This window comes from Pristiophorus japonicus, chromosome 1 (assembly GCF_044704955.1).
Source record: "Pristiophorus japonicus isolate sPriJap1 chromosome 1, sPriJap1.hap1, whole genome shotgun sequence".
Lineage (NCBI taxonomy): Eukaryota > Metazoa > Chordata > Chondrichthyes > Pristiophoridae > Pristiophorus > Pristiophorus japonicus.
In genome coordinates this window covers 511,720,179-511,736,440 of record NC_091977.1, presented here as the reverse complement: position 1 = coordinate 511,736,440, position 16,262 = coordinate 511,720,179, and the positions used below count along the sequence as shown (strand labels likewise).

Below are 16,262 nucleotides of genomic sequence, written 5' to 3'. Positions count from 1 at the left end.
GGCCCCTCCCACACAGTTTTGGGCGCCTGGAGCTACTGAACATGCGCGCCCACTGTAGCGCGTGTGCAGAGGTCCCGGCACTGTTTTCAGCGCAGGGACCTGGCTCCGCCCCCTACAGCCCCTGCTGCGCTGCGCTGAGGGCCAGAGGACCTGCAGGGAGGTGGAGAATCTGGAGGTTTTTTTTAGGCGCACTTTGTGGCGCGAAAAACGGGTGTCCAGGTCGGGACTGCGCTGTTCTCGGCGCGGCTTGAAACTTGGGCCCAATGTCTCTAACTTTTCTGACATATTTGAGGAAAACTTTGATGTTGCTTCTTTGCAGCTACATTTTTCTCCTGTTCTATCAGTGTCTTTCAATTTCTTCCCATTTAATAGATCTCCCTATACTATTTCTTTCTTGAACATTTAAAACTGTTGTACATTTCTGCTTCTCCCTAATTCCTACCATACTTTATCATCCATACTTTATCATCCACACTTTACTCAACTTATTTCAGCATAAATGGCTTTGTATTTTTTTAAATCTCTTCAGATTTTCCTATTTTTCCTCCATATCCTTTCCTTTAAATGTGTCCTTTCATTTTAATGTTTTCATGCATTCTCTCATAGGCTCAGGATTAGCTTGGTTAAAATTGACCTTGATAGGCTTCCTTTTATATTTCCATCATCATCTTGAAAATAAAAATATTATGGTTACTAGATCTCACTTGTTAATTCCTACTTGTGCTTGGTTTATCACTACCTCATCATTAGTTAATACCAAACTACTGTCGTAGTAGTTACTCTGTAGCTTCCCTCACATGCTGTTTTAGAAATGAGTCTTGCAACTTCAAGAAATTCTTGCTTACATGCAATTTACATCCCAATAAATTGGGTTATTTTCACCTTCAATGCTTGGGCAGTAAACTATCAGAATGGATCATCCGCTTGCTAACGATCCCGCCCGATTTTTCATTTCCGCAATGGAAATGAAAATCGGATGTGTTCTACAACGGGCAGACAATCCATTTGCCAGTTTACTGGAAAAATTGTAAACCTCCATGATCACCTCGTACTCATCTATTCAATGGCCTCCCATTTCCCATGTTTACCTCATTTTTGATGTCTGGTGGTCTATAGCATATTTGCATCACTAACACTTTTTCTTTTCTATTTTCCAACTCTAACTGGAAAGAATAACTGTTCATTTGCTATTTATGCTGTACTTGTTTTAATTCCTGTGTCCAAGGTATTCGGTTCTACATGCATTAAGGACACTGAATTATCGGTTAATATTGCTCAGGAAGTTGGGTACCTTCATTCTTCTGGTTAGAATCATATAATTTTACAGCATGGAAAGAAAAAAAGAACAAACTTAATTTATTTTTCACAACCTCAGGATGTCCGAAGTGCTTCACAGCCAATGGAGTACTTTTTAAAGTGTAGTCACTGTTGTAATATAATTTGCATACAGTAAGGTCCCACAAGCAGCATTGAAATAAATGACCAGTTCATCTGTTTTAGGCTTTGGTTGGGGATAAATTTTAGCACAGACACTGGGAGAACTCAAACAAATCTTAGTCCCATTGTGCACAGAATAACAATAAAAGGATTGCCTGCTGCAAATGATAGATTATTCTATGGCTCTGCAGATCCAAACCTGGTCCCGCTTCATTTTATATAAGGACAGTTCTGTGGTAAATTAGTTACCATGGCTACGGGATAGTTAAATGATGCAAGAGGCAGCATTGTAATCTCGCTCCATTTAAGCAAATTATTATTTAAATAGCGAGAGACCTGAGGGGTCCTTGTGCATGAAACACAAAGTTAGTATGCAGGTACAGCAAGTAATCAGGAAAGCAATGGAATGTTGGCCTTTATTGCAAGTGGAATGGAGTATAAAAGCAGGGAAGTCCTGCTACAACGGTACAGGTGTGAGGCCACACCTGGAGTATTGCGTACAATTTTGGTCTCCATATTTAAGGAGGGATATACTTGCATTGGAGGCAGTTCAGAGAAGGTTCACTAGGTTGATTCCTGAGATGAAGGGGTTGACATGAAGAAAGATTGAGCAGGTTGGGCTTATACTCATTGGATAAGATACTGGGGGGGCTCGACAAGGCAGATGCAGAGAGCATGTTTCCACTCGTGGGGGAATCTAGAACTAGGGCCATAGTTTAAGAATAAGGGGTCGCCCATTTAGAACTGAGATGAGGAGGAATTTCCTCTGAGGGTCGTAAATTTGTGGAATTCTCTGCCCCAGAGAGCTGTGAAGGCTGGGTCATTGAATATTAAGGTGGAGATAGACAGATTTTTGAATGATAAGGGTGTGAAGTATTTATGGGGAGCGGGCAGGGAAGTTGAGCTGAGCCCAAGATCAGATCAGCCATGATCTTATTAAATGGCGGAGCAGGTTCGAGGGGCCAAATGCCTTCCTCCTGCTCCTATTTCTTATGTTCTTATGAGGCTGCACCATTAGATGGAGCTAGCTTGATGGGCCTCATGGTCTTTTCGTGTGTGCGTATGTATGAAGGAAGAGAATAGGAGATCTTTCCACGAACAGAATTATAAATATCTGTACTGGTTGATGGTTTTTAAACTAACCTCATCATGTTGGTATCCCAACGCTGTTATAATAATCTGCTGTCATCTATTGGATATGCTTGGTAATAGCAGTTTGTGGATAATAAATGTAGGAAGCACACCATTTTGTTCAACCCAAAAACCTATATTCCCAAACAGCCCCTTTTCCTTAAAAAAAACAAATTCCTTCGGGTGTGAGATTAATGCATCATTATCGATGCCAAGTTGGTTGTTTGTTAAGGAATTGGGCCCAAACACCAACATTGCAAAGATTTCTAGATTTGCAAGCTTAAGGCATTACTTAAGGCCTTACTAATTTAGTAAGGAGTACAGAGCCAGACTTGGTTAATAATCTAACCGTGATCATAATATGATTGAATTCAATGTTAGGTTTGAAAAGGAGTAAGGTTACACAATTGCTAAGATTCTAGATTTTGGTAAAGCTAACTTTAATGGGATGAGATTTGATGACAGCCAACTGGACAAAATTATATCAGCTAAAACTACAGATGAACAGTGTTCAAAAAGGAATTTAGTTAATACAGGACTAATATATACCCCTAAGGGGTAAGAGCTCTACTTGTCAAATAAAACAGCCATGATCGACAAAAGAGGTGAGAGAGAACATAAAACTAAAGGAAAGAGCATATAAAAGTGCAAAGAATGGTGTAAATTCAGGAGACTAGGCGAGAGAACAACTTCACATCCTTCGTGTGTTTGAATGCTGAGTCTCTCGGTGATATACCAGTGTAGCAGCAGGGCAAATTGAACAGCATCTTCCTGATTTCCAGTTACCTGCGCATGAGTGGTCACTGGAAGTTGCTGTCCGATTTACCATTATTCCTACAGCAAAATCCGAACTTTTAATGATAAAGTTACTGATGTATGGTTCCAGCTATATCTCTTCACCCTTGTCAGTTTAAGCTTCACTAATGTCAGTTACCATCTCCTTTAAGTTGCATATATGCTGAATCATAGATGCTGGACCTGAGGTATTAATAAAAGTTAAATTCAGAATAGTTTCTGACTGCATTGATTATTCAACAGGCTAAGTAGGAGGTAATCCTTCACCCACTTCAAGAAATATGCACTTCTTCGTTTTACCTCTATTGTTTTCCCTCAGTCAAATCTGAAAAGAACAACCTTAATTTTCGTGACATGACATCGGAGCAATTCCCAACGCCTAAAGTGGTTTCAAGATCAATATTTTACTTATCGGCTGAGACTGGTAAGCAGAATGTAACGCTGGGCCATTTCCAAAAACTAACAATGCTAACATCCATGCTGATACCTTTTTACTTTTTAACAACATTGGCATGCTAGAATGCTGCAGAATCTTTCATCCACTGTTATAAAGATTGAATTTTCTTTTATTCATATTTTATGGGCATTGCTGGCAAAGCAGGCATTTACTCCCCATCTTTAATTGCCCTTCAGAACGCGGTGGTGGGTCGCCTTCTTGAAACGCTGCAGTCCTTGTGGTGAAGGTACTCCTACAATGCTGTTAGGTAACGCGTTCCAGAATTTGGACCCAGTGATTTATGAAGGGATAGCGATAAATGTTCAAGCCAGAATGGTGTGTGACTTGAAGGTGAACTTGGAGGTGATGGTGTTCCCATGCACCTGCTGTCCTTGTCCATCTAGGTAGTGGTCGTTGTGGGTTTGGGTGGTGCTGCCGAAGGAGACTTGGTGACTCCACGCAGTGCATCTTGTAGATAGTACATACACAGTACACAGGTGGTGAGGGAATGGATGTTTAAGCTGGTGAATGGGGTGCTGGTCAAGAGGATTAATTCATCCTTGTTGTTGCAGCTGCACCAAGCATGCAAGTTGAGCGTATTCCAGCACACTCCTGACTTGTGCATTATAGCTGGTGAAGAGGCTTTGGGGAGTCAGGAGGGGGAGCCACTCACCGCAGAATACCCAACCTCTGACCTGCTGTTGTAGCCATGTGGCTGGTCCAGTTAAATGTCTTGTCAATGGTTACCCCAGGATGTTGATAGTGGGGAATATGGTGATGGTAATGCCACTGAATATCAAGGTGGTTAGGCGCTCTCTTGTTGAGATGGTCATTGCCTTGTGTGACATGAAGGTTACTTGCCACTTATCAGCCCAAGTTTGGATGTTGTCCAGGTCTTCTTACATGCGGACATGAACTGATTCATTATTCTACCTCGCACCAAGTCCCGTTCACCCATCACCTTGTGCTTGCTGACCTACATTGGCTCCCAGTCCGGCAGTGGCTCGATTTTTAAAATCCTCCTCCTTGTTTTCAAATCCCTCCACGAATCGCCCTCACTTATCTCTCTAACCTCCTCCAGCCCTACAATCCTCCAAGATCTCTGCACTCCTCTAGCGCATTCCCCATTTTTAATTGCTCTGCCATTTGGTGGCCGTGCTTTCAGCTACTTAAGCTCCAAGCTCTGGAATTCCCTCCCTAAAATTCTCTGCCTCTCCTCCTTTAAGACGCTTTTTAAAACCTAGACCAAGATTTTGGTCACCTGTTCTAATATCTCCTTATGTGGCTCAGTGTCAAATTGCTCCTGTTCTGAGAATAATAATTTTTTAAAAACTACTATATCCAAATGTGTAAAGATCATTTATTTCTGTTCTGGTAATTGGTTATTTTGTTAATGCTCTTGTAAGGGCCTTTTACCACGTATAAATGTACTGTATAAATGCAATTTGTTGCTGAAATGTTCAAATTATGTACGTATCAAAATTGAATAATGACAAGTAACAAAAGGAAACCTTTTGCTTTATCAAGTTAGAATATAAGAAATGGGAGCAGGAGTAGGCCATTTGGCCCTTCGAGCCTGCTCCGCTATTCAATAAGATCACTGCTGATCTGATGCTGGCCACAACTCCACTTCCCCGCCCGCTTCCCATAACACATGACTCCCTTATCGTTCAAAAATCTGTCTATCTTCACGTTAAATATATTCAATGACCCAGCCTCCACAGCTCTCTGGGGTAGAGAATTCCAAAGATTTACAACCCTCTGAGAAGAAATTCCTCCTCATTTCCATTTTAAATGGGCGACCCCTTATTCTGAAACTATGCTCCCCAGTTCCAGATTTCCCCCACAACGGGAAACATACTCTCTGCATCTACCTTGTCAAGCCCCTTCAGAATCTTATACGTTTCAATAAGATCACCCCTCATTCTTCTAAATTCCAATGAATATAGGCCCAACCTGCTTAACCTTTCTTCATAAGACAACCCCTTCATCTCAGGAATCAAACTCGTGAACGTTTTCGGAACTGCCTCCAATGCAAGTATATCCCTCCTTTAAATAAGGAGACCAAAACTGTATGCAGTACTCCAGGTGTGGTCTACTTATGCCCTGTATAGTTGTAGCAGGATTTCCTAACTTTTATACTCCATCCCCCTTACAATAAAGGCCTACATTCCATTTGCCTTCCTAAAGGAGAACCAGTGGATGTGGTGTATTTGGACTTTCAAAAGGCTTTTGACAAGGTCCCACACAAGAGATTTGTGTGCAAAATTAAAGCACATGGTATTGGGGGTAATGTACTGACATGGATAGAGAACTGGTTGGCAGACAGGAAGCAGAGAGTCGGGATAAACTGGTCCTTTTCAGAATGGCAGGCAGTGACTCGTGGGATGCCGCAAGGCTCAGTGCTTCGACCCCAGCTGATAACAATATACATTAATTATTTACATGAAGGAATTGAGTGTAATATCTCTAGGTTTGCAGGTGACACTAAACTGGGTGGCGGTCTGAGCTGTGAGGAGGACGCTAAAAGGCTGCAGGGTGACTTGGACAGGTTAGGTGAGTGAGCAAATGCATGGCAGATGCAGTATAATGTAGATAAATGTGAGGTTATCCACTTTGGGGGCAAAAACAAGAAGGCAGAATATTATCTGAATGGCGGCAGATTAGGAAAAGGGGAGGTGCAATGAGACCTGGGTATCATGGTTCATCACTCATTGAAAGTTGGCATGCAGGTACAGCAGGCGGTGAAGAAGGCAAATGGTATGTTGGCCTTCATAGCTAGGGGATTTGAGCAGGGAGGTCTTACTGCAGTTATACAGGGCCTTGGTGAGGCCTCACCTGGAATATTGTGTTCAGTTTTGGTCTCCTAATCTGAGGAAGGAAATTCTTGCTATTGAGGGAGTGCAGCGAAGGTTCACCAGACTGATTCCCGGGATGGCTGGACTGACATATGAGGAGAGCCTGGATCAACTGGGCCTTTATACACTGGAGTTCAGAAGGATGAGAGGGGATCTCATAGAAACATATAAAATTCTGACGGGACTGGACAGGTTAGATGCGGGAAGAATATTCCCGATGTTGGGGAAGTTCAGAACCAGAGGACACAGTCTTAGGATAAGGGGTAGGCCATTTAGGACTGAGATGAGGAGAAACTTCTTCACTCAGATGAGTTGTTAACCTGTGGAATTCCCTACCGCAGAGAGTTGTTGATGCCAGTTCATTGGATATATTCATGAGGGAGTTAGATATTGCCCTTACGACTAAAGGTTTCAAGGGGTATGGAGAGAAAGCAGGAAAGGGGCACTGAGGGAATGATCAGCCATGATATTGAATGGTGATGCAGGCTCGAAGGGCTGAATGGCCTTCTCTTGCACCTATTATCTACGTTTCTATGTTTGTAATTACTTGCTGTACCTGCATGCTTACCTTTTGGGTTGGATTTTTGGTTCATTTGCGCCTTGGTTAGTGCCCCGGCAGGACATTAAATGCTATTTTTGGGCGTTATGTCGGGCGTCCAGTATTTACCGCCCTGCTGGAATCTTCGGCTATTGGTTTGCGATGGTGCAAAAAGCATACCTTTTTTTTAGCGATTCGCTCCGGTTTTTAGCGTGATGATGACGCCAATCGTTGTGCAATTCTGCGCTCGTGCCCCGGATGGAACATTCCCTCTTAACACCTCATTTAACCCCAGGAAATGTCTGGAAAAAAACAGGCGGTCCCAGGGTGCAGCAGGTGTTATTGGCGCCATTTTAAAATGGATGGATGAGGATCCTACATTGCAGGTCATATTTAGTACAACGGTTGCGCACATAATGCTGTGTAAAGCTCCCAACTTGCAAACTCCACTTCAATCTGCCATTGCAATGCCCTTACTTAAGTGAGAAAATTTAACGGGGGCATTACTCGTTCGCCAGTGTATCATGCTCCATACTATTGCCAGGCGGTGTCAAGCTACATGAATATAAGAACATAAGAATTAGGAAGAGGAGTCGGCTATCTAGCCCCTCGAACCTGCTCCACCATTCAACAAGATCATGGCTGATCTGGCCGTGGACTCAGCTCCACTTACCCGCCCGCTCCCCGTAACCCTTAATTCCCTTATTGGTTAAAAATCTATCTATCTGTGATTTGAATACATTCAATGAGCTAGCCTCAACTGCTTCCTTGGGCAGAGAATTCCACAGATTCACAACCCTCTGGGAGAAGAAATTCCTTCTCAACTCGCTTTTAAATTGGCTCCCGTATTTTGAGGCTGTGCCCCCTAGTTCTAGTCTCCCCGACCAGTGGAAACAACCTCTCTGCCTCTATCGTGTCTATCCCTTTCATTATTTGAAATGTTTCTATCAGATCACCCCTCATCCTTCTGAACTCCAACGAGTAAAGACCCAGTCCACTTAATCTATCATCATAAGGTAACCCTCTCATCTCTGGAATCAGTCTAGTGAATCGTCTCAGTACCCCCTCCAAAGCTAGTATATCCTTCCTTAAGTAAGGTGACCAAAACTGCACGCAGTACTCCAGGTGCGGCCTCACCAATACCCTATACAGTTGCAGCAGGCCCTCCCTGCTTTTGTCCTCCATCTCTCTCGCAATGAAGGCCAACATTCCATTCGCCTTCCTGATTACCTGCTGCACCTGCAAACTAACTTTTTGGGATTCATGCACAAGGACCCCCAGGCCCCTCTGCACCGCAGCATGTTGTAATTTCTCCCCATTCAAATAATATTCCCTTTACTGTTTTTTTTTTTATACAAGGTGGATGACCTCACATTTTCCGACATTGTATTCCATCTGCCAAACCTTAGCCCATTCGCTTAACCTATCTAAATTTCTTTGCAGCCTCTCTCTGTCCTCTACACAACCCGCTTTCCCACTAATATTTGTGTCATCTTCAAATTTTGTTACACTACACTCTGTCCCCTCTTCCAGGTCATCTATGTATATTGTAAACAGTTGTGGTCCCAGCACCGATCCCTGTGGCACACCACTAACCACCGATTTCCAACCCGAAAAGGACCCATTTATCCCGACTCTCTGCTTTCTGTTAGCCAGCCAATTCTCTATCCATGCTAATACATTTCCTCTGACTCCACGTACCTTTATCTTCTGCAGTAACCTTTTGTGTGGCACCTTGTCGAATGCCTTTTAGAAATCTAAATACACCACATCCATCGGTACACCTCTATCCACCATGCTCGTTATATCCTCAAAGAATTCCAGTAAATTAGTTAAACATGATTTCCCCTTCATGAATCCATGATGCGTCTGCTTGATTGCACTATTCTTATCTAGATGCCCCGCTATTTCTTCCTTAATGATAGCTTCAAGCATTTTCCCCACTACAGACGTTAAACTAACCGGCCTATAGTTACCTGCCTTTTGTCTGCCCCCTTTTTTAAACAGAGGCGTTACATTAGCTGCTTTCCAATCCGCTGGTACCTCCCCAGAGTCCAGAGAATTTTGGTAGATTATAACGAATGCATCTGCTATAACTTCCGCCATCTCTTTTAATACCCTGGGATGCATTTCATCCGGACCAGGGGACTTGTCTACCTTGAGTCCCATTAGCCTGTCCAGCACTACCCCCCGAGTGATAGCAATTATCTCAAGGTCCTCCCTTCCCACATTCCCGTGACCAGCAATTTTTGGCATGGTTTTTGTGTCTTCCACTGTGAAGACCGAAGCAAAATAATTGTTTAAGGTCTCAGCCATTTCCACATTTCCCATTATTAAATCCCTTCTCATCTTCTAAGGGACCAACATTTACTTTAGTCACTCTTTTCCGTTTTATATATCGGTAAAAGCTTTTACTATCTGTTTTTATGTTTTGCGCAAGTTTACTTTCGTAATCTATCTTTCCTTTCTTTAATGCTTTCTAAGTCATTCTTTGCTGTCATTTAAAATTTTCCCAATCTTCTAGTTTCCCACTAACCTTGGCCACCTTATACGCATTAGTTTTTAATTTGATACTCTCCTTTATTTCCTTGGTTATCCACAGCTGGTTATCCCTTCTCTTACCGCCCTTCATTTTCACTGGAATATATTTTTGTTGAGCACTCTGAAAGAGCTTCTTAAAAGTCCTGCACTGTTCCTCAATTGTGCCACCGTTTAGTCTGTTTCCAGTCTACTTTAGCCAACTCTGCCATCATCCTACTGTAGTCCCTTTTGTTTAAGCATAATACGCTCGTTTGAGACACTACTTCCTCACCCTCAATCTTTATTACAAATTCAACCATACTGTGGTCACTCATTCCGAGACGATCGTTTACTAGGAGATCGTTTACTATTCCTGCCTCATTACACAGGACCAGATCTAAGATAGCTTGCTCCCTTGTAAGTTCTGTAACATTCTGTTCTAAGAAACAATCCCGTATGCATTCAATGAATTCCTCCTCAAGGCTACCCCGTGCGATTTGATTTGACCAATCGATATGTAGGTTAAAATCCCCAATGATTACTGCCGTTCCTTTTTCACATGCCTCCCTTGATTATTGCCCGCCCCACCGTGAAGTTATTATTTGGGGGCCTATAAACTTCGCCCACCAGTGACTTTTTCCCTTTACTATCTCTAATCTCCACCCACAATAGAAACATAGAAACATAGAAAATAGGTGCAGGAGTAGGCCATTCAGCCCTTCTAGCCTGCACCACCATTCAATGAATTCATGGCTGAACATGCAACTTCAGTACCCCCTTCCTGCTTTCTCGCCATACCCCTTGATCCCCCGAGTAGTAAGGACTTCATCTAACAACCTTTTGAATATATTTAGTGAATTGGCCTCAACTACTTTCTGTGGTAGAGAATTCCACAGGTTCACCACTCTCTGGGTGAAGAAGTTTCTCCTCATCTCGGTCCTAAATAGCTTAACCCTGATCCTTAGACTGTGACCCCTGGTTCTGGACTTCCCCAACATTGGGAACATTCTTCCTGCATCTAACCTGTCTAAACCCGTCAGAATTTTAAACGTTTCTATAAGGTCCCCTCTCATTCTTCTGAACTCCAGTGAATACAAGCCCAGTTGATCCAGTCTTTCTTGATAGGTCAGTCCCACCATCCCGGGAATCAGTCTGGTGAACCTTCGCTGCACTCCCTAAATAGCAAGAATGTCCTTCCTCAGGTTAGGAGACCAAAACTGTACACAATACTCCAGGTGTGGCCTCACCAAGGCCCTGTACAATTGTAGCAACACCTCCCTGCCCTTGTACTCAAATCCCCTCGCTATGAAGGCCAACATGCCATTTGCTTTCTTAACCGCCTGCTGTACCTGCATGCCAACCTTCAATGACTGATGTACCATGACACCCAGGTCTCTTTGCACCTCCCCTTTTCCTAATCTGTCACCATTCAGATAATAGTCTGTCTCTCTGTTTTTACCACCAAAGTGGATAACCTCACATTTATCCACATTATACTTCATCTGCCATTCATTTGCCCACTCACCTAACCTATCCAAGTCGCTCTGCAGCCTCATAGCATCCTCCTCGCAGCTCACACTGCCACCCAACTTAGTGTCATCCGCAAATTTGGAGATACTAAATTTAATCCCCTCGTCTAAATCATTAATGTACAGTGTAAACAGCTGGGGCCCCAGCACAGAACCTTGCGGTACCCCACTAGTCACTGCCTGCCATTCTGAAAAGTACCCATTTACTCCTACTCTTTGCTTCCTGTCTGACAACCAGTTCTCAATCCACGTCAGCACACTACCCCCAATTCCATGTGCTTTAACTTTGCACATTAATCTCTTGTGTGGGACCTTGTCGAAAGCCTTCTGAAAGTCCAAATATACCACATCAACTGGTTCTCCCTTGTCCACTGTACTGGAAACATCCTCAAAAAATTCCAGAAGGTTTGTCAAGCATGATTTCCCTTTCACAAATCCATGCTGACTTGGACCTATCATGTCACCATTTTCCAAATGCCCTGCTATGACATCCTTAATAATTGATTCCATCATTTTACCCACTACTGACGTCAGGCTGACCGGTCTATAATTCCCTGTTTTCTCTCCCTCCTTTTTTAAAAAGTGCTGTTACATTGGCTACCCTCCACTCGATAGGAACTGATCCAGAGTCAATGGAATGTTGGAAAATGACTGTCAATGCATCCACTATTTCCAAGGCCACCTCCTTAAGTACTCTGGGATGCAGTCCATCAGGCCCTGGGGATTTATCGGCCTTCAATCCCATCAATTTCCCCAACACAATTTCCCGACTAATAAGAATTTCCCTCAGTTCCTCCTCCTTACTAGACCCTCTGACCCCTTTTATATCCGGAAGGTTGTTGGTGACCTCCTTAGTGAATACCGAACCAAAGTACTTGTTCAATTGGTCTGCCATTTCTTTGTTCCCAGTTATGATTTCCCCTGATTCTGACTGCAGGGGACCTACGTTTGTCTTTACTAACAATGATTCAACATTTTGTTCATTGGAGCCAATATCGTCTCTCACAAATGCGCTGATATCCTTTATTAACAGAGCTACCCCACCTCCTTTCCCTTCTTGTCTATCTTTCCGAATTGTCAGATACCCCTGTATGTTTAATTCCCAGTCTTGGCCCCCCTGCAACCACGTTTCTGTAATGGCCACCAAATCATACCCATTTGTAATGATTTGTGCCGTCAACTCATTTACTTTATTTCTAATGCTGCGTGCGTTTAGGTAGAGTGTTTTAATACTAGTTTTTAAATCATGCTCGAGGAAGGACTCTTGACCATGTCGGCCCACGGTTGATGAGAAGCTGAATACGTCCGGAGAGGAGGACTTACTCCCACACAGGTTTATAGGCACCAATGCTCAGACATGCATCTCTCAGAGGAGCAGTATGTTAGAAGGCTGCGCTTCTGAAAGAAATTGCTTGCAGAGATACGCCATCTCCTACAGGCAGACCGATGCCTGCACCGCTTTGGAGCAGCCTTCAATGCTCCCCTGAACAGGTATCCAAATTCATTGTGGTGTGCTGCATGTTACACAGCTTGGAGGAGCCAGGCATTGCCAGTTGGAATTGCATGCCCACCTCAGCGGGAGGAGGATGATGAAGAGGAGCCTGTCGAGGCCCCCATTGGATAGCCACCCCATCCACGGGGGAGGTAGCGTGGAGATGCTGCCAGAGCAACACTCGCACATCGCCAGCTCGTAATGGACCAACTTTCCTAAATGGAGGAAACTGAGGGATGGAGCTAATACTGGACATGCTATGTGCCCCCATAAAGGCACATCTCTGGTGAACGTTGGAATGATGCACAAGACACCAATGGCAAATGATGAGTCATAAATTTTACTGCAAGAAAGTCACAAAAACACCCTCCACCAAAATAAAACCATACAATATACAACGTTATGTTGCAGGGCACTAAACAACAATGAAACTTCTTTACTGCCACAAGTTTTGGCTCGGACGCAAAAAGTCCATTGTGTAACGCCTGACTTAACGTCAACGTCCCACCAACTTGCATTTTCGCCAAAACTTGCAGTTGGAGGCACAAACTATTTTCAGGTGCTAACTTTAACGCCCTGCTGCAATTAACGCCCCGAATCCAAAAAGCCCAAAATCCAGCCCTTTGTGTTTCATGTACAAGGACCCCCAGATCCCACTGTACTGCAGCATTTTGTAATCTCTCCCCATTTAAATACTAATTTGCTTTTTTATTTTTCCTACCAAAGTGGATAACCTCACATTTTCCCACATTATAATCCATCTGCCAAATTTTTGCCCAATCATTGAGCTTATCTGTATCCCTTTGCAGAATCTTTGCGTCCTCCTCACAACTTGCTTTCCCACCTATCTTTGAATCATCAGCTAATTTTGCTACATTTCACTCTGTCCCTTCATCAAAGTCATTAATATAGATTGTAAATAGTTGAGGCCCCAGCACTGATCCCTGTGTTATCCCACTAGTTACAGTTTGCCAACCTGAAAATGACCCATTTATTCCGACTCTCTGTTTTCTGTTAGTTAACCAATTCTCTATCCATGCTAATATATTACCCCAATCCCATGAGCTCTTACCTTGTGTAATAACCTTTTATGTGGCATCTTATCGAATGCTTCTGGAAATCCAAATACACGACATCTACTGGTTCCCCTTTATCCATCTTACTCGTTACATCCTCAAAGAACTCCAGCAAATTTGTCAAACAAAAGATTTTCCTTTCATAAAATCATGCTGACTCTGCTTAACTGTATTATGATTTTCTAAATGTCCTGCTACTACCTGTACTTCCTTAATAATGGACTCCAGCATTTTCCCAATGACAGATGTTCGGCTAACTGGTCTATAGTTTCCTGCTTTCTGTCTCCCTCCTTTCTTAAATAGGGGTGTTACATTTGCGGATTTCCAATCTGCTGAGACCGCCCCAGAATCCAGGGAATTTTGGTAGATTACAACCAATGCATCCACTATCTCTACAGCCACTTCTTTTAAGACCCTAGGATGCAAGCCATCAGGTCCAGGGGACTTGTCTACCTTTCGTCCCATTAGTTTGCCGAGTACTTTTTCGCTATTGATGGTGATTGTTTTAAGTTCCCCTCCCAACAGCCCCTTGATTATCAATTATTGGGATGCTTTTAGTGTCTTCTACTGTGAAGACCGACAAAATATTTGTTCAAGGTCTCTGCCATTTCCCATTTTCCCATTATTAATTTTCTAGTCTCATCTCTAAGGGGACCAACATTTACTTTAGCTACTCTCTTCCTTTTTATATACCTGTAGAAGCTCTTACTGTCTGTTTTTATATTTCTTGCCAGTTTATTCTTATAAACTATCTTCTCTCCCTTTATTTTTTTTTAGTTGTCCTTTGCTGGTTTCTAAAAATTTCCCAATCCTCTGGCCTTCCACTATTCTTCGCAACATTGTATGCCATTGTTTTCAATTTGATACCATCCTTTATTTCCTTAGTTCGCCACGGATGGTTCATCCTTCTCTTCGAGTCTATATTTCTCACTGGAATATACCTTTGCTGAGAGTTATGAAATATCTCCTTAAATGTTTGCCACTGCTTATCTACCCTTTTACCCCTTAATCTATTTTCCCAGTCCACTTTAGGCAACTCTGCCTTCATAACTTTATAATTGCCTTTATTTTTCAGGACACTAGTTTGAGATCTAGCTTTCTCACCCTCAAACTGAATTTGAAATTCTCCCATGCTATGATCACTCTTCCCAAGAGGATCCTTTACTATGAGATCATTAATTAATCCAGTCTCATTACACATTACAAGATTAAAATAGTCTGCCCCCTGGTTGGTTCCACAATGTACTGTTCTAAGAAACCATCCCAGATATACTCTATGAACTCTTCCTCAAGGCTACTTTTGCCAATTTGATTTGTCCAATCAATATAAAGATTAAAATCGGCCATGCTTATTGCCGTACCTTTCTTACAAGCCTCCATTATTTCTTGATTTATATTCTCCTACAGTGTAGCTACTGTTAGGAGGCCTATAGACTACTCCCACCAGTGACTTCTTTCCCTTATTATTTCTTATCTCCACCCAAATTGCTTCCAAACCTTGCTCTTCGGAGCCAATATTATTTCTTACTACTGCACTGATCTAATCCTTTATTTACAGAGCTACCCCACCTCCTTTTCCTTTCTGCCTATCCTTATGAAATGGCAAATACCCTTGTATATTCAGTTCCCAACCTTGGTCACCTTGCAAACCACGTCTCTGTAATGGCTATCAGATCATACCCATTTATTTCTACTCACCTATCTTGTTAGAAATGCTGTGTGCAGTCAGATAAAGAGCTTTTAATTTTTTCTTTGTACCATTTTTACCTATCTGACCCCACTTTCTGATGCACTCTTTTTTTTAAAATTTAAATGCTCTGTCCCTTCCTGTCACACTCTAGTTATCATTACCCCTACCACTACCCCACACTATTGCCTTCTTCTTTCTCTTTGACTTTAAATTTCCACTACCTGATCCCTCCACTACCCCACCCCCACCCCACGATTTAGTTTAAAACCCTTTCGACAGCCCTAGTTATTTGATTCACCAGGACATTGGTCCCAACCTGGTTCAAGTGAAACCTGTCCAACGGAACAGCTCCCTCTTATCCCAGTACTGGTGCCAGTGCCCCATGAATCGAAACCCATTTCTCCCACACCAATCTTTAAGCCATGCGTTCATCTCTCTGATCTTATTTACCCTATGCAAATTTGCTTGTGGCTCAGGTAGTAATCCAGAGATTATTACCTTTTGTGGCTCTGCTTTTTAATTTAGCCCCGAGTTGCTCATACTCCCTCAGCAGAACCTCTTTCTTTGTTCTACCTATGTCGTTGGTACCTACGTGGACCATGACAACCAGATCTTTCCCCTCCCACTCCAAGTTCCTCACTAGCCCAGAGGAGAGGTCTTTAACCCTGGCACTGGGCAGGCAACACAGCCTTCGGGACTCGTGCTCTCTGCTGCAGCGAACAGTATCTATCCTCCTAACTATACTGTCCCCTACCACTAC

At 42.9% G+C, this 16,262-nt stretch overlaps 1 protein-coding gene across 3 annotated transcripts in view; it reads left to right on the top strand.

The window, feature by feature from the left end:
- dennd3a (DENN/MADD domain containing 3a) overlaps positions 1-16,262 on the top strand; it is a 201,493-nt gene that overhangs the window by 138,906 nt on the left and 46,325 nt on the right. For 2 of the 3 annotated variants that reach the window (XM_070895700.1, XM_070895709.1), the window contains exon 15: positions 3,683-3,787. The exons of the other annotated variant lie outside the window; for it this stretch is intronic. In XM_070895700.1, the coding sequence (XP_070751801.1) occupies positions 3,683-3,787 (105 nt within the window). The remainder of the gene's footprint in view (positions 1-3,682; positions 3,788-16,262) is intronic. 3 annotated transcript variants of the gene reach the window in all.